Raw genomic sequence first — 18,597 nt, 5'->3', positions numbered from 1 at the left:
CAATGCCATGATATAGTTGGACTTTCAAAAGCTCAGAAATAGGAGATGAGAGAAAAAAAAAATCAGTTCAAGGGATTACCAGCAGCCCCAGCTGGAAACTATTAGCGGTCGCTAAGGCAACGGCATGGTGTTTGACAGTGCTCTGCTGTAGAGCAGTGTATCATGGGTACATCTGGTTGTCAGTTTCCAGGCTCGGTGTGATGGTGTGTTTCTGTTCTGGGGGTGTAGACTGCATACTTTTAAAGCTGTCTGGATGAAGATTTTGGCCAGTGCTGAAATATCTGAGGCATTCCACCTACGCCGGCACCGATTTCTGCCTTTTAAAATTGATGAATGACTTAGATACATAAATTAATAACAGGAAAATGAAACGCATGCATTTGGAAAGTTCTATTCAGTTTTGGTGATAACTCACAGGAAATTATTTTTAACATCTCAGGTTTTGGTAAAAGCAGTGCCTGATAACTTTAATCCCGACTGTCTGACTGCTACATTTTTATAGCTGCTATCTCCAACTTTTCTCCTAAGATATTTGGCCAAGTCTTTTTTTGTCTCACTTCAAAGTGGAGCCGAGTGAAGGGAATATCAACATTTTTAGGTTTCCACAACAGTCAGGCTTTCAAGATGTCCACAAAATCATCTGCCAGTGTTAGGATGAGAGAAGCGCTCGGTCACACCAGCGTTTCCCACAGAATCTGCAGCAGGGTGGTGCACGCTTTCTTATAACAATTAAGGAATTCTATATGCTGTATATATACAGTCATTATTTTCTGTTGCAGCTTTTTGAGTGGACAGAGTCCAACTCCACCGTCTTGAATGACAGCTGGTAGGTTTTGTTTTGCGTTGCAGTCTCTGTGAACCTGTTGTACACCTGCTGCAGGTTCTGGGTTCTGGTTAGCTCACACCCGATCTCCAGAGCAGAAGATGATCTGCCAGCAGCTGCAGTGTAAAATGGTCCAGAAAAGGATGGCTCCAGTGGCTGATAGAATATGTACATAGGCTGCGAATAGTTGGGGCTCGCTGGTTAGTGCTGACTTTAAAAACGTAGCAAAAAAAAAGGGACTAAACTTTATCTCCCTGTAAGGATATTCCACCTGTACAAGGCATCTTTTCATTTAGGTCTGAATTAGAGGCATAAATAAACATAAAGGTAGAAGCAGGAGAAGAGTTGGTGACAAAATTTGAAACAAGATACTTGTTAAAAATTGTAAACAGCCACTTGAGAACAAGCACCATCACAGCATTTATAATCCGCCCACTCCCCTCTTTGTTTCTTAATGTTTTTTTCCTTCTTTTCACTTCCTCCCATTGACCTCCATCTAGTTTCAAAGCACTGGGCAGCCAGTGCTAATCTTTGGCACTGGCTTTTTCTGCTTTGGCCAGCATTTCAGGTATTGCTCCCTCAATCCTTTGAGTCAATGCTGCTGAATATTAGCATACAAAAAGCCTCTTTACTCCAATCCTGTTTGTTTTATGCTGCTAGCTTTTCTCTCTGCCTCTCAGTTCAAATGAGATTAGGAAAAATCAGCTTATTGGCTGCTCTGAAGTTCAGCCAAAACATTCAGTTTGCACCAGAACATTTTGTCCTAGTATTAAAGAATTGTTGCATAGAAGACGGGAGTATCATTCTGTGTGCCACATTTCCAACATGGTGTGGGTTTCTTCTGAATAACGCTGTTGACCTTCAGGCTTCTTCTTCTGATGAGCAGCTAATCCGTTCGTAACTTTTTTTTTTGTATGTGCATGTTAAATTTGAAAGGACCACGGGCTCCTGCCGATGCTTTGCCTGGTTTGATTGTCTGCAAAACACACACAGTGGCCTGTGCATTGAGCACTAGCGATAGCTGACAACCATTAACATTCGGTGGCGTTGATGGAAGTGATGGAGTGAAGGCGGATAAAAGAGAAGCAGCAAGCTTTTGCCAAGTTGTAACACTCACTTGCTTTTCTTAGGCGTCCAGGCCCGTGTGTCATCCTTGGATGAGCCCACAGCTGCTCCCCGCCGTCGCATCACCAGCGAAGGCCAGAACCAGAACGGACCAGATGACAGTACGTCTCCTGATGTCCCACTTCGCTCTCCTATTCGGTGTGTTTCACCAGAGTTTGTCAACGCCATAGCGATGAACCCCGGTGGACGGCCAAAGGAGGTAGAAAACGCACATTTTAGAACTGCTTTTCACATTTTCTCTGCACCAGCGATGGCAGTTTCTTTTTTTCTTCTCATCTCATCTCTTTTCCTACTCCAGAAAAATATGCACAGCTATCGAGAGGCCTTTGAGGAGCTGGAAGGAGGTCACATCAGTCCTACACCCACAGTTGGTGGTGAGGTGTTTCCCCAAACCCCTGCCTTCCCCGTCTCACCGCAAACCCCTTACTTCAACCTATGTAAGTCCCCCCTCCGGCTGACAGAGGGCACTGTGGAGCTCAGGTGTAATTACTTTTTCAAGATTTATATCCTGGAATTTAACAAATTATTATTTTTAGCCTTTTTTAATCCAGCACTGAACCTGCATTCTTTCTGATGGCCAGCAGATGGCGACTCTCCTGGTCGCAAAATGAACATATAGAATTCTGTGAGAGGATAACCCAACTTAACACTCGATCTATGACCTCAGTTAACACTGGATTGTTTATCTTCCCCACCAACTGTTTCAAATCAAATTCAGTAGGACACGAGGTTTGTTTAGCAAAGTATGCTCTCCAGTTACAGTAAAAAAGATAATAAAACAGGATAAGCTTTATTAGTGTTGACAAATGAGTTTGTAACTTGGACAACAGAGTTTTTGACAAGAACTACGTAGACAAACCAGCATATAAATTTGAAAGCATATCCACATACATACATCTACCCCCTCTTAGTCTCTCACACACCCAACAAAAAAGGTCATGCATTACATAACAGTGTCTTAGCCAGCTCTGCCAATTACCTCATCCAGTTCTCTTGCGTATCTCCTCTTTGGGCACTCCCATAAAAGTTAGTTATAAAACGCAGACACTGTATTTTTAACACTTATTTTGTGGCCGAAGATATTTCCTCCCACTTAAACTAGGAACACTGCTCAGGAACACGTCTCAGTCATACGGAGCTGCACATTTTTTTCACAAAGCAAACTTAAATGTTTGCGAAACAGGGAGGAAAAAAAATAGTTGGACTGGGTTTAAAAACATGAAGATGGGCCAGAAAACTTTTTTTCCTCCAGCTGTGCACAAACTGGTGTTAACTGGTTACCAGTTAACTAAGAACAGTTTTGCAAGTCCTTTGCAAAACCTGTTGAAAGCGCACGGTTGGCTAAATGATGAGCGCACGTGACATCGGATTTATTTCCCACCAAGCTGTCTTCTGAGTAGTGTGTCTTCAAATCACCTGTCCCTCCCTCGCTCTAAAGACACACACACACCAAAACCACTAATTAAAGGTGACACATCAGGGTCTCAAGTACAAAGAATTGATTAGGATTCTTTGGTAAGTGGAGGATGCACGGCTCTACTGGAGTTCCACTGTCCCACAACGTCAGCCATAACGACCCCCTCGCCCCCATTACCCGCCATGTACTACAATCCTGCACCGCTTTGGCATGAGAACCACACGAGAGCAGCACTTACAGTTAAAACTCTACAGATTAGGACATGCAGACTCAAACACACACACACAGCACAGCCATTATCATGAACTTTTACACTCTCTAGAGCTGCTGCTCTCAGTGTATATTGTTGTCAATTGTGTTTGGGGTCATGTTGCTGCCTTATTTCACTGCATTGCCTCCCTTCCCCTGTCAGTCTTACCCAGCTAGAGTGTCTTGATCTGATAATTCTGTTATCTTGATTTTATTTTAATTTGGGCTGGAGGGGAAAAAAGAGAAGTGGGCATTGCAAAAAAAAAAAAAAACAGATGTAAGATAGGTAATGTTTTGGAAAGACTCAACAGGAGTATTACATATTTGTTGTTAGAGTAACACAGGTCTAATGGCTAAAGCCTAAGAAGTAACATATTCCTCTTCTTATCTTTCCCTCCAGTGTCAGTACAGCAGAGACTGTCTAAGCTCGTGTTTTACCCCGTTACTGGTCACATGCATGTTTTGCCCCTCCATCAGAGCATGAGGCATGGGCACCTTCTAAACACTGCACTCGTGTGTGCTAATTGATGGAAATGCAATACTGTGTCTTGACAGCTTTTCACCTGTTAATTTAACATTAATAGGTTTAAACATTAAGTTAATTAGATTGCCTCATAATTTTCTAAAACCAGTGATGAGTTAGTGTTAAACTGTGTGAGCAGGTAGCAGCTGTCAAGAGGTCTGTAATGTACCATGGTGCGCGGTGATAAATGTCTGGTATCTCTTCAGGTCGCTCCCCTCCTGGTCTTGCCAAGACTCCACTGTCAGCCCTGGGTTTGAAGCCCCACAACCCAGCAGAAATCCTCCTCAATCAAACAGGCTCAGGTTGGTTGCAACAGTTTCAGATTCTGGTGATGCAAACACCTTTGGTTATCGATAAATGAGAGTCAAGTTGCCACTCCCTTCTAATGACGTATATAAATACAACTGAAGATCATTTTATAAGCATACATTTTAGTTCAGATGAGCTGAGAAACAGAAATAAAAGGAGTTTGGTTAAAAATGACAAGACAACATTTAACTGCTGCTAATATTTCTTTCCCTAAAGACACCAAACACTAAAGTTTCCAACCCCCTTGATACGTCTTGGGTTTTTTTTGGTTTTTTTACAACATTTTGTTCTTTGGTTTATCCCAATGATGCTTCACAGATGATGAAAGCAGTGAGGGTGAGGAAGGTAAGAGCTCCAGTATAATGCCACATATCATCATTCACTTTAACCCTCTCCACCCCATTTTTCTCAACATATTTAGTCTTTTTCCGTCCACGTGTCACATTCGGCAAAGCCATTCCCATTTTTAGTTGCCATCAGAGTTAAGTAATAGTGTATGCTGCTTTTCGGAGTGGTCTTAAGTACCACTTTAGGCTATTATTTGCATTTTATCACCCTTATGGACAATAATGAGGCACCCCACCCTGGAAAATCAGAAACCCAGTATAGAGCTTTTATTTATTTAGGCGTGTCTTTCATATACAGCACCAAGAAGCTATGTGGAGTCTGTCGCCAAGTCAGCAGTGGCAGGAGGAGAGCCATGCACATCACATAGAAGCCTTACTCCGCTGGGAGATGCTACAACCAAGCAGAGAAGTCAAAGTCCCACCACCACTCACACACTGAACCCACCTTTGTCCAGCAGCAGTCCCATACAGAGCTCACCGGGGTAAGATGGGCCTGTCTTATAGTCATGTTTAGCCTTCTCCTTGAGTACTTGTACTCCTCCGTGAGAAGCTATACTGCATTATTACGCACGCTTATTTACTTCTCTCGCTTCTCTTTCAGCGATCACCCTGTAGCAGAGAGCAGTGTTAGCACTCCGTCCCAACCCACTACTGATTCCGGGTTCCGCTCCCAGCCTACAGAGAGTGCCTACCCCACTCCTACTCCATCATATCAAGCCTTGAATACCCCCACTTCATCCTACCTGGATTCTAGCTCTCCAACCTCCTCCTACCTTGGCACTGCAACACCCACACCACCTTACCTGGGTCCCAGCACCTTGTTAGGAAGCTATGCATCCTCAGATCCCAACCCGCCCAGTTCAGAACCAGTTCAGACCACACTCGGCCATGGAAGCCCCAGTAAACAGATCCAGACCAACATCATTGGCTCTACTAACAACCCCGTCCTCCAGCAGCGCCCCAGTATTAATCAGGAAGTTCCCGCCATGAGCCAGCAGACATCACCAGCTAATGGCTTTGAAGTGGGCGTGTCGGGTCTCAGTGGCAGTCCCGTCCTCGGTCATTGTCCATCTCAGGGAGCGCAGAGCAGTCCAGTCCTCAACAGGCAGGCTGCTATGGGGCCAGGGCCCCAACAGAGCCCAGTCCTCAGCAGACAGCCGTCCCTCGGTCAGCCTATTCAGAGCAGCCCTGTGCTCAGCCGACAGCCATCGATCACACAGGCTCAAGGAAGTCCGGTGTTGGGCCGTCACCCCTCCATTTCTCAGATGTCCCAGAGAAGCCCCAGTTTAGACCATCACCCCATGCACAGTGGTTACACGACACCAGATGAACGACATGGGAACCTGTCACGACAGAGCAGTTCTTCGGGCTACCAGGGACCACCAACTCCCTCATTCCCCATCTCACCTGCAGGCTACCAAGATGGAGGGATGATGGGGATGGGTTTAGGGTTCAGGCAGGGCAGTCCAGCCCCTGGATTTCAGCCCCAGCTTCCAGAGAAGAGGCGCATGTCAAGCGGCGATAGACCAAACGGAGCGCTGTCCTATGGCACGATGAACGGGAAGATGATGCCCACAATGAGTGGAGGAGGCAATCCCAGCTACTTCCACACACTTTCTGACTTTTCAAGGTTCACTATGACTGGTAAGTACATACAATTTATGGATTCTTAAGGGGTTCATTCCATAAACTGTATATAGAAGTGCGATGGAAAAGTTTCCAGACTCTGACCAGAAAAATGAAAATTACAAACCGGATTTAAACTGATCAACTGTCAACTGTGCAAAATTAGCATCCGAGGTAATATGTCAGTAAACTATGGATTTGCTTGCTTGATCTTGCTGGCAAGCTAGCCAGCTAACTCTAGAATTAAACAATTAGTACAGTTTGGCACCACTATGGTGAAGTCAGGGTTTCAAAAACAGCAGTCCACAAATCAGCATTGATGTTTTGTTTTTTTAAATGAGTTTCGAGTGTTTGGGGTGACATCCGTTTTATATCTTGGCCGATCCAATTCACAGTCAAGGCAAAGAGGATATATTTTTGTGATTTCCTGTTACATCTTTGGATTTTTGTTGCAGATGGAAGCCCCGACAGCAGGCTGAACGTCAAGTTTGTTCAAGACACGTCCAAGTTCTGGTACAAACCTGACATTTCCAGAGAGCAAGGTAGGAAGTCAAAAGACCTCATTTATTATATTAATCAAATATAGATCCATCCAAGTGGGTGGATTTATGTCATACTTTTAAACATTTAGACAAACATTAAGGAACAGAAGCAGCTGTCATCATTAGCAGCGTAACATATCAGCTGTGTTGTGAGCAGTACTTTTGCAAACGTTATTGTGGTGAACATACAGAGCATATTATAGAAATGACTTGGGCTGCATGGTTTAATTGAGTATTACTCTGAATCCTTTGAGTTGCACTAAAAGGACTCTTTGTTGAAACTCAAGTCATTGTTCTGAATGTCAGTGATGTAAGTCACTGGACCCGGCAACGTCATCTCTTTTGATAAATGCACGTACACATGTGCACAATACTGACGATGCATGCAGCAGCATACACAAAACATTTCTGTCCTCGTGTGTTTTAGCTGTGAGGTCAGCAGCTAGTGACTGGCCTGTAATGGATTATATCATGTTAAACATAAGCATATGCTCAACTGCGATGACATCAGACACACGGAGAGTTTATACTTAGTGCAGTGCACTCCCAGAAAGAAAGCCACACCATATGCAGAGAATTAGGGAACATCTGCATGTGTTGCTCATCTCATCCATCTTCCTTGCTTAAACTGTCACATGTGGACAGGCCTGGGCATTGAACTAAACAGTGAAGTTAAAGCTCTAAAGCTCCTCTCTGTGAACAATGGAGTGTCTGAAGCAAAGTGTCATGTTAGAAGTTGTAGTTCTAATAAAATGCAGACCAACGGCAGTTTTTTTTTTTTTTTTTGTTTTTTTTTTTTAAAACAAAGGGTCAGGACTCATTTCATCCTACTCTTACTCATGCTTCACTTTTGACTTCATGCCACCTTCTTCCTTGGCTTACCTTCATTCTTTAATGACTTTTCCGACCTCCAAATTCCATCACCTAAATTTAGCTGGTGGAATAATAAAGAGGTTTTTCATTGTGGACAAATTGTCCAGTTTTTCTTTCCCTCAAATGCATTTCTTTTTGTTAAGTACTTATTGTAACAAATAAAGCTTCTAACCATAATTGTGTAACGTGTGGTTTGTATACTGTAGTATGCAGTTTCTCCATGTTTTAACAACAACCTGCCAGGGGCCTGCACATCGACAATGTAATCTAATACTGAGCTTTGTTACAACTTATTGACATAACACAGAGGAAAGTGCATGTAATAGATAAATAACAAGACTAATGCCAGGTTCACTTAGTTCTGTATGACATTTAGGACTTTAAGATGGTCACCGTGTGGTATGAGGTGACTGTAGGCTCAAAGATTCTTGCCGACTTTGGCCAGGATACATACATTTCTACATAAACACAGAGCAGATCTGGCTTTGCTGCCTTTTGCCCCTATTTGATATAATCAGGAAGGAGGTGCCAGAGAATTACAACTAAAGACAAGAATTTAAACAAACACTAAGAGGACAGATCTGGACTGCTTGTCCTTTGGCCGATGTATCACTTCATGCATTACACTGTACCCAAGACTACTAGCTTTTTCTCTCTTATCCATTATAGCCTAAATCTTTGGATTGGTGCTGCTTTACATCTTTGTTGTGTCATCTGAACCCAGCAAAAGTAAAGAGCGACTGTTATTTCATCTGTGAGGCCATAATGAGGCACAGGCGAGTCGTTCTGTGAGCTGCTAGCAACAGCATGCTATCAGAAACGGACGGCCGAGGAGTTTTTACATTCGAGTTTTGGTTGTTGAGAAAGGCACAAATGAAATGTGGCTTGTTGATGATGTCAGATTAACAGTCAGTAGATGTTAAGAACCTTTATTAGTCCCACACATGGGAAATTTGTTTAAAGATTTGTTAAAAGATCTTAATTTATCTTGAGGTGAGTGTTGGAACATCAATCCATCAACCGACTCAGCAGTAGCATGTAGGTTATTGTATCACCTCCCAGATTCCTGATGTTCTAAAGTAACTCAATGTTCTCTGTATTCCAGCCATCAGCCTGCTGAAGGACAGGGAGCCCGGAGCCTTTGTTATCCGGGACAGTCACTCCTTCAAAGGAGCTTATGGCCTAGCCATGAAGGTGGCGTCTCCTCCACCCACTGTGCATCCGAACAAGAAAGGTAGGGGGAGGACGGTGGGCAGTACATCAAAGCAGTTACAAATGTGCCAAATATTCAGTACACACACTACTTCTGTGTTTAGTGCAGCCCTTCTTGTTTTGTTGGAGGCAGCATGAATGTTAGTACCTTAATACCAAAGATATGAGGCGATGTCTGAATGTGATTCAGCTGGTGCATTACCCGCCTGGACTCACGCACTGCTTGGCTCTTTTGTTGCAGGTGACATCACTAATGAACTGGTGAGGCATTTCCTGATCGAGAGCAGCCCTAAAGGAGTGAAGCTGAAAGGTTGCCCCAACGAGCCTTACTTTGGTTAGTGGAAGCACTCTTGCTGCTGTCTTTCATTTCTAAAACATACACTAACAGCTTAGCAGTGACATAACGAGTCTGTAGGAAATGTCAAGCACGAGCGCTTTCTCTCTTTTGTGTGTCAGTTGAAAATTTGAGCCCCTTTCCAAGTTTGAAAACGTCTAATCCTGCTGTAATTATAGTATTGAGTGACGTGATCTCTCTTGTGTTCTCCCTACTAATTACACTACACGGCTGTGTGTGCGTGCGCGTCTGCATGCACTAAAGGGGCAGACCAACTTCTGTGAACTTTTGCCTTCGCGCTCCTCGTTTCTTCTCTTCCACTCTTGTCTTCAGCTTGTAACTCACTTTATCGCTCTTATTCTTTAGTGGAGTTTTTGCTTGTATTTCTTTAATTTCAACTAACACAAAAGCACAAAACTGTTTTTTCCTGTCATCTTTTTTTTTTAATTTCCCACTCCCTTTCAACATGTAAATTAATCAGAATGTTTTTTTGTATGTAATTTGTATAGTATATTTTTTTTCTCTCATTTCTTTTCTAAATGTACTTGTATATTGTTCACATGTTGAAATAAATTACCAATCAATCAATCAATCAATCAATTTACTTCAGTGTGACATTACAGCCAACAATGAACAATTAAACCTGAGTCCTTTGAATCCCTCTTTCAGAGCTCGTGAAGTTTATCCATAATCCTCCACCATTTAAAAGTAACATTAATAACTCCAATTAAAAGATTCAGCTGTCATTGTGTAAGAAGTCAGGCGTACTACAGATTTAGTTAACGAGGGATCCATTATGATTAATTTAAAATCTAAATGTGTATTCTTCGACACTAATAGAGTAGTTTTCAGTAATCCTTGGCCATGATGCAGCCCCTCAGTTCATACACTCCCTAAAAGAAGCCTTTTAACTCCCTTCACCTCCCTTTAAGTTAGCTTTCATCAGATTGCCTGCCCAATGGAAACAGAAGGTTTGAAAAGCAGCTAAATAGGGCTTATCTATTGTAGAAAACCTACAAGAAAAAGTCACTATAAGAGTCAAATGCTCAGGGGGGATTACCTGCACATACATTTACCTCTTTATTTATAATTTTAATATGGGTCACCATAATAAAAACCTAATGTCAGCAATCTTGTTAAACAATTAACCAGCTACAGGTCATCTATACCACGTGTCAAGATGGTTGTTATAACTGAAGAAAGCAACACTCTCAAACTGGAAGCTTCTGTGGAACCAGCTCCCAGTTTGGATTCAGGAGACAGATTCTCTCTCTACTTTTAAGATTAGGCTTAAAATGTTCCTTTTGATAAAGCATAGAGTTAGGGCTGGATCAGATGACGTTGAACCCTCCCTTAGTCACGCTGCAATAGGCTTAGGCTGCTGGGGGGCTTCCCATGATGCACTGCAGTGTTTCTTCTTTACTCACTATGTGTTTATACACCTCTCTGCATTTAATCATTAGTTCTTATTGATCTCTGCCTCTCTTCCACCTGTCTTCCCCCCATCACTTTTCAACCCGGTTCTGAGGTTTCTTCCTGTTAAAAAGGAGTTTTTCTCTTCCCACTGTCAACAAGTGTTTCCTCTAAGGGGGTCATTTGATTGTTGGGGTTTTTGTTCCATTGTTGTAGTTCTTTACCTTGCAATATAAAGCACCCTGGGCTGACTGTTGTTGTGATTTGGCACTCTAAGAAGAAAACTACCAAGCGGCAGAATTGATCCAGTTATATGAGAAAAAAAAAATCCACAAACTTTCTCATGGCAACTCAAAACTCCCTTTAAGTAAAGCTGAACATTTATAAAAACTTGTTTCTCTTTGACAGGTTGCCTGTCTGCATTGGTCTACCAACATGCTATAACACCACTGGCCCTCCCATGCAAACTAGTCATCCCCACCACAGGTATGTGCAATAAGTGTTCTGTGTAACATGTATTCCATTTAAAAGTGTTTCTGTCTTACTCTTAAGCAAATCTTTACAGTTAAAAAAAAAATTATTATTTTTTTTAAAAACTGAAAATCTGACCCTTGATGGAGTCCTCATCCCAAAACGGTAAACTTTAAACTTTCTCTCCTGTAAATCAGAGCTCACTGAGGAAGTACCAGAGGTCACAACAGCAAACCCGATGGCTGAAAGGCTGAAACAAGGAGCAGGTAAAACCTCCTCCTCAGTATTAAAAGTCATTAGGTTATTTAACATTCCAAGACAGTCAGCCAAGTTTTGAGGTTCTTGGACATAATTGTCAGCGTCATTAGTGTGTTTTGTCACTCATTCTGACAACGTGACGTTCTTGTTGTCCCAGTGCTGAGGGCCCCTGCTGACTCCCATGGTAAACCCAGTGCACTTTCATTTGGAAACCTACAACTGGAATGTGCATCGTGTCTGTGTGTTGTCTGTCCGTGTATGCTCCACAAATGAAGACGAATAAATAACAGTCCCGTGTGACAGATTTCCCCAGAACATGTCTTTTAACACTAGCGTCCAGCTTGCGCTCCATAACAGACAGAATGTTTTATGTGGAATGATCTGTTTGGTTTCTAAAACCCCAGCCTTGTTGCAGAAAGCATGCACTCTAATGAGGACAATGTCAACATTATTGCATGAACAGATTGTTCACGATTGGGTTTGACACCATTTATCCAGCTGGGATGTCTGCTCTCTTTACAGCATGCAATGTTCTCTACATCAACTCAGTGGAGATGGAATCACTGACAGGGCCTCAGGCTGTCGCTAAGGCCATATCTGAGACACTGGCTGCTGCTTCTCCACCTACTGCCACCATTGTGCACTTCAAGGTGTCCTCACAAGGCATCACACTCACTGACAACCAGAGGAAGTAAGTCTAAACCACACCTGTCCCATCTTAAACATGAGGTGTTTGATGTCTCACAAGTGTAGACGTTGCATGTCATATGTTGTCGCAGACATATTTTTGACGAGCCTTTGACATCTCAGCGTATTTTAAGATATAAATATGTCTTTAAAGGGCTGGAATTAATGAATATGAGCAACTGAACACAATCACAAAACAATAGAGAAAATTAAAGTATTAGAATTTTTATACACTATATTATTAACTATTTCACAGCTTTCCCTATTATTACATCTGCATATCATCATTACATTTGGGTGCTGAGCTTTGGAAGGGTGTTAGAGAACAGTGAAGCAGACGTACTGGCCTGTTGTAGAAAGATAGAGCTAAGCCAGAAGACCAAGGTTTTGACTACCCAGTGGCTCTATGTCCCAGTCATCAATGATGGTCACGAGCTCTGGGTAGTGACAGAAAGAATGACACTGCTGATACAAGCGACCAAAATGAGTTTCCTTTGTTGAGTGGCTGTGCTCACCCTTAGAGATACTGTGAGGAGCACAGTGTCAAAAGTGTGTCAAAAGGGGCTAGCTGAGGTGATCTGAGCGTCTTAACAAGATGTATCCTGGATACCTCCCTTTTGAGGTTTTTAGGGCACACCCAGCTGGGACAGGAGCCCACAGTAGAATTTGTTGGAACGATTATATATCTCAACATTCCCTGGGAGGAGATGGAAAAAGATCTTGGGGAGAAAGGAAGTCTTACTCTCCTTTAGCCTGTGGCCATACCAAAAGCACTTTAGATAAGCAGAAGAAAAAGGGTGGACATGTGCATCATATGTTTCAGTTTTTATTTATGTAGTGGTAGTTCACAGCAGCAGTTTTCTCAAAGCAACCCTAAACTCCAACTTTGTGATCAAGCACTTGGTGACGGCAGAGAAGAAGAACTCATTTTTAACAGGAAGAGTGATTTTAAGCATTCAAGTTCACTACTCGAATGCTTGAAAACATGAACTTTGAGCATTATCATAGAAGCTCAGCTTCCACAAGTTTTACATTAATGTTTTTAAATGCACGGCTGTCAGGAAAAGCATGCTAGCATTGACAAAGAGAGATAGCTTACTGGTACTGATGGAATGAACAATTTAGAACCGGTCTGATGTGTAGTGATACACGAGAAAAAGTAGAGCCCTTGCATAACTGGCACAGTCTGAGTTTAACCTCCTAAGACCCGAACTCTTCCACGACATGCATTTTTTATTTCTCTTTGATATTTGGGCTGATTGGGGCCTGATGAATGTAAAAACAAAGAATTACCAGATTTTTTTTTAACCTTATTTTGTTTTTAAGAAAAATAAGAGCCACATATGAGGATATTCGTTTAAAATTTTGATAGAACAGTAGCAGTATAATGTCCTCGTAAGTGGATATCAGGCCCTTGTAGAGCAAAATTGAGTATTTTAGTCTAAATAACCCAAAATGTGATGTCCACATATGTGGACGCAGGTCCTAGGAGGTTAAAGTTCATATTGACCAAATCAGCCTAAATCATCAATGGTTGCTCTGTTTAAAAGCTGTATAAAAGTATATGACATGCAAGTCCACAGAATGGACATTTCAATTTTTAAGTTTTGTGTCATTTACATCTTTTTTAGGCTTTTCTTCCGACGCCATTACCCAACCAACACTGTCACGTTCTGTGATATAGACCCTCAGGACAGAAAGTGAGTACAGAGAGCCATTAAAATACTTAGAACAATATTAGCGACTTGTTTTCAGTTCCTCAAGTGTGTTTAAAGCCCGTGATTTCAGCTAGTCCAAGTAGCACATTGGTTTTGTTTAGTTAAGACCTTAAACAAAATACTTAAATCATTTCAGATGGAACAAGCCTGAGGGAGGAACAGCCAAGTAAGTAAACTTTCCTTTCAGTCAACATTTGATACTTGAAAGTACTCTTTTTAAGAGACTGACCGATGCTGATATTTAGTTTCTGTCAGACGCACCCATAACAGTTGCTTCGTGTAGTAATTTGAGTCCTTACTAAGATGATATGGCGTTGAAGTTTGAAAAGAAACAGTTTGTTTTACTCTTCCAACCTGCTGATTATTCGTTCACACTCTGCTTGTGTTTGTAGTCTTTCAAACACATTGCAAACAGAGAAGTTACACAGTGCCCTCTGGTGGATTGTGTAACATCAACACAATGGTCGGTGTTACTTCCATCTCTTCCTTCCTTTTTAAACTTTGATTAGTTGGCTGTTACAACCACGTAACGATATATCATCAAAGATACTATCCGCTGTTATGTCAGTGGGGCTCTAATGTGAACTACTTAAAAGGTAATTTTTGTAATAACGCTCTGGTAACTGGTAAAAACCTCACCTCCATGGGAAGCAGGAACAAACATTTTCAGTTTCACTTAGTACTTTGTACTAAGGGTACTATTGGTATTATAATGAAGTACATCCTGGCAATAGTTCAGGTAATGTATTTTCAAAAACTACTTCCTGTCGATGGCTTCAGTTCGGAAGAGATTAAACTAAATAAACAAAACCAAACACACATTTACAAAAATACCTTCAAGTGTCTGTAAATCTGCTTTAAGTCGTTGATGAATGAAAATGGCAGCCCTAATGACGAAATCTCCAATATTGATGTTTCAGGCTGTTCGGGTTTGTGGCGCGTAAGCAGGGAAGCACAACAGACAACGTCAGCCACCTCTTCGCCGAGCTGGACCCTGACCAACCTGCCAGCGCCATCGTCAACTTCGTCTCGAAGATGATCACCTCGCAGAAACGATGAGCGCTGTCAGCAAAAACCCCTCACGCTTTTTTCCAAAATAACTTTGGTTATTTTCCTTCCTTTTCTTTTAAACCTCACAGACGCTCTCGGCTTTCAGTTTTACGTATCGCTTCATTTTTCCTGCTCTTTCACATTTAAGCCAACGCGTGTGTAGTTGTGAAAGAATGAGTGCGCGTGTGTGTTGAGAGTGTGTTCGTGTGTGCGCGGCTTGCATGCATTTGCTTATAATCTTGGATGGACTCCAGAATGGACCAGAGGAAGTGCAGGATGAGGCGTGGCTGTGTGTGACAATGGGCAAGGGAGGCGACTTTAACCTCCCGGGCAGGGTTAACTCATGAACAGGAAGAGGGAATGACATTGTGTGCAAATGTTATTTTTTTAGCAACTGTTTCTTTTTTTTGTTTTTTTTTTAAAAAAAGAAGAAGTCAAGTAGTGTGATGTAAAAGGTGGATTGTGAATCTATCAGGCTTTTTTGACTGGTCAACCAAAGATTTTAAAAAAGCAGTCAGGGCGGGTATAGCGTGCCACTGACTATGAGGGTCGGAAGTATTCTTTTGTAAAACAAATATGGCTGCTTAAACAAAAAATACTGTTTCTTTCTGTATGTACTGATACTGTAGGTCAATTCTGCACCGTTGCCATCTTGCAAAAAAAGAAAAAAAAAAGATTTTTTGCAGCTGGTAAGGGTTGTGTAAATACTCTAGATTGCTTTTTTTGAGTAGGACTGTTCTAGATAACATTTGGTGCCTGACTTTCTTAACTAAATGCAGAGCTTTTAAAGAAAAAAAGAAGAACCTAAAACATATCCACGCCGTCTTAATATATGCAAATAGCCAAAATACCACAGGTCCTTCCCTGTTCGTAGTGTAGCTAAAGATGCGACTGATGTGCAGCTTGAGCCTGAAGAGATCAGCTGAACCTTGCATTCAGTGAGACCACAGAAAAAATATTATAGAACAGGCCACTGAATCACTGCATCCACAAGGCATTGATTGTATCAGAGAAGCGTGGAGGAGGGTGGTTTGCTTCCCGTCTGCCACCATCCTCTGTTCAGCCTCCGCAGCCACACCGTTCACTCATGATTGAAGGGCCGAGGGCAGTTTTTGTGAGGACGATCTTTATTTTAAAGAAAAAAGATTTGGTCCTCCAAATCTGCTCTGCACTTTTCTCTGCTCAAAGTTTCCATCGATGAAAGAAGCTCTCACCCTACCCAAAAGTAAGCTATACATATAAATATACATATATAGATATATATATATATATAAACTTCCAAACAGTGACTTAAGATATTTATTTTTGTTGCTTTGTTGCTCTATATTATCTTGTATACATGTATTATAAAGTATACATCAAGATTACTGAAAGCAAGAAGAAAAGATTGCTTTTATTTTGGCTAAAGTCAAGTGCATTGACGTATATAAAGGTGTAAAGTGTGTGCATTTTAAAAGGGGTATCACTGTTGTTTTTGAATGTTTTTTTCACAGCATTATTTTCTTTTGTTAACATTCTTGTTGTTTTCTTGGGGGAAATATTTTGTATGAAAAATGGTTGTTACTAAAGTCCAAATTGGAGTTATCCTAAAGTGATGCCAACGCCGCTGTTTTATTAACTTAAAACCTGCCGAGAAAATACGTTGTCCAAGTTTAGAGCACTTAAAATGTTAAAGTATTATCCGTGTTTTTGTTGTCAACCGAGTGGAGGGGAGCTGTTGACAGACCTGTGTCATGTCCCTGCGTGTATTCAGGCAGACTATCGGGGGTCCTTACTTTCACACTGCCTCACAGTAGGTCTGAGGCTTTTAACAGCAAAACCAAGTCAGTTTAGTAAGTAGCTGCTTCCCCCGTGTGGTGCAAAAGGATCACTACAAAGGAGCCACTTTTAATTTAATACAGTGTTTTAGCTGTGAAATATTGAGTTAACACAATTTGATCACTGACAAAACTTAAATGATTTTGTAGTTTTCTTGACAAACAAAATTATTTTGCTTTTTCAATTTTAATTAAAGGAATGAGTGGCAATGAAAACTCCCACCTATGGCAGCATGATGCAACATAAGGGTTAGTTTGGGGGCCTATTTGGACTCAAACCTACGTCTCCAAAAAGGAAAAAAGCAACGGAGCCCTTCCAGGAGTTTATACCTGACTAGAATGTTCCATTATTTATTAGCAGGAGCTTGCATGCTCGACTCAAATTGTAACCGTCGGCCTGTTGACTAATCTGTGCACAGCATCTTCATGACTCATTTAAACCAGCCTTTCCGCAGAGAAGCCCATAGGAAGATATCAGTGCGAGTTTCACGTGACGACTGCCTCTTGGCTCAGCTTATAAGACAAATAAGCTTTTTTTGCCTACAAACTCCTTCTTGAGGGGAAAAAAAAGATAAAAGACTTCCTAACCATGAAACTGAATGTCAGTCATTTGTTTGCCAAGATGGACACTCCAGTGGCGTCTGGACCCAAGAATGTGTGTGAATGAGCTACTATTCCTGTATAGAGCTTTGTCATGTTGTTTTGGTTTGCTACATTGTATGGCTTTTACTATTTCTGATGGAAAAAAAAACACATTAAAAAGCAGTACAAATCAAAACCGCCTAAGTTTGTTCTTTCACTAAACAGGCAGGTTGGCTTTGTTGTGCAGAAACTGAAGATTTAAGGTTAATTTAGCATAAAATATTACAACATTTTTAAACTGATTACCAAATTGATGGGTGGATGAGGAGTAAGGTTAGTGAATCGGGAAGTGTAGAGGATGAGTAAAGACAGGACAGCTATGAAGAGCAGAAAGGCTCAGATGAGATTCCCATGGAGATATAGAGATGTCTACGAGAGAAGGCTTTTTAAATCAGACTGTTTAACACAGTCTTGTGTAGAGTGACACGATGCTTGAGAAATGGAGAAGTGTACAGGTTCTGATTTTCAAGAATAAAGGTGATCTGCAGAGCTGTGGTAACAACACGGATAGAAGCTGATAACTATACAATAAAGATGTTAGAATGAGTTGTTTGGTTAAGAAGAGTGGTGATGATCAGTGAGCAGCAGTGAAACTTTAAATTAAGAAATGAAATAGCTTTACAGATGTGACGTTTGAGAGAGTTGATGGAGTACAGAGGAGGTCAGAATGAGTTTCACTGAAAGCGTCTGATAGTGTGCCAAGACAGGAACTGTGGTGCTACATGAGGAAGTCGGGGTGGCAGAGAAATATATGCAGGACATGGTAAATGGACTGATTCTTATATAGCTTTTCTACTCTCCCGGAGTACTCAAAGCGCTCTATATAACATGCCTCATTCACCCATTCACACCCACTCATACAAGCACTTCCTTCTATACTTAAGTACAATCTAAGCATTCACACACATTCACACTCCAATGGAGTCGGAGTGTGAATGTGTACTAACCCCAAGCAACTTGGGGTTAGTATCTTGCCCAAGGATACTTGGCATGCAGACTGGGGAAGCCAAGGATCGAACCACCAACCTTCCAGTCACTAGCTCATCTGCTCTACCACCTGAGCCACAGCCACGGTGAGGTGTGCGGCAGGGGTCACATCTCTGGAGAAAAGAGGAATGACAATCAGTAGAAGTAAGAAAGAATACATGTGTGTGAGTGAGA

The 18,597-nt window shown here is 41.7% G+C and overlaps 1 protein-coding gene across 23 annotated transcripts in view; it reads left to right on the top strand.

Annotated features, from left to right (window-relative positions):
* tns1b (tensin 1b) overlaps positions 1-17,435 on the top strand; it is a 195,444-nt gene extending 178,009 nt beyond the window's left edge. For 16 of the 23 annotated variants that reach the window (XM_080904045.1, XM_080904036.1, XM_080904041.1 and 13 more), the window contains 16 exons: positions 1,954-2,147; positions 2,247-2,385; positions 4,344-4,439; positions 5,092-5,275; positions 5,395-6,437; positions 6,875-6,961; positions 8,940-9,068; positions 9,288-9,380; positions 11,202-11,279; positions 11,462-11,530; positions 11,680-11,706; positions 12,045-12,213; positions 13,841-13,909; positions 14,064-14,093; positions 14,848-15,864; positions 15,895-17,435. In XM_080904045.1, coding sequence (XP_080760171.1) covers positions 1,954-2,147; positions 2,247-2,385; positions 4,344-4,439; positions 5,092-5,275; positions 5,395-6,437; positions 6,875-6,961; positions 8,940-9,068; positions 9,288-9,380; positions 11,202-11,279; positions 11,462-11,530; positions 11,680-11,706; positions 12,045-12,213; positions 13,841-13,909; positions 14,064-14,093; positions 14,848-14,986 — 2,546 coding nt within the window. In that variant the 3' untranslated portion in view covers positions 14,987-15,864; positions 15,895-17,435. The remainder of the gene's footprint in view (positions 1-1,953; positions 2,148-2,246; positions 2,386-4,343; positions 4,440-5,091; positions 5,276-5,394; positions 6,438-6,874; positions 6,962-8,939; positions 9,069-9,287; positions 9,381-11,201; positions 11,280-11,461; positions 11,531-11,679; positions 11,707-12,044; positions 12,214-13,840; positions 13,910-14,063; positions 14,094-14,847; positions 15,865-15,894) is intronic. The other 7 variants (XM_080904042.1, XM_080904037.1, XM_080904038.1 and 4 more) reach the window with 3 other exon arrangements.
* Positions 17,436-18,597: the final 1,162 nt, after the last annotated feature.

The sequence above is a fragment of the Rhamphochromis sp. 'chilingali' genome, assembly GCF_963969265.1.
Source record: "Rhamphochromis sp. 'chilingali' genome assembly, chromosome: 14".
NCBI lineage: Eukaryota > Metazoa > Chordata > Actinopteri > Cichliformes > Cichlidae > Rhamphochromis > Rhamphochromis sp. 'chilingali'.
Note: the sequence above shows the minus strand (reverse complement) of the source record. Positions and strands in the feature narration are given on the sequence as shown.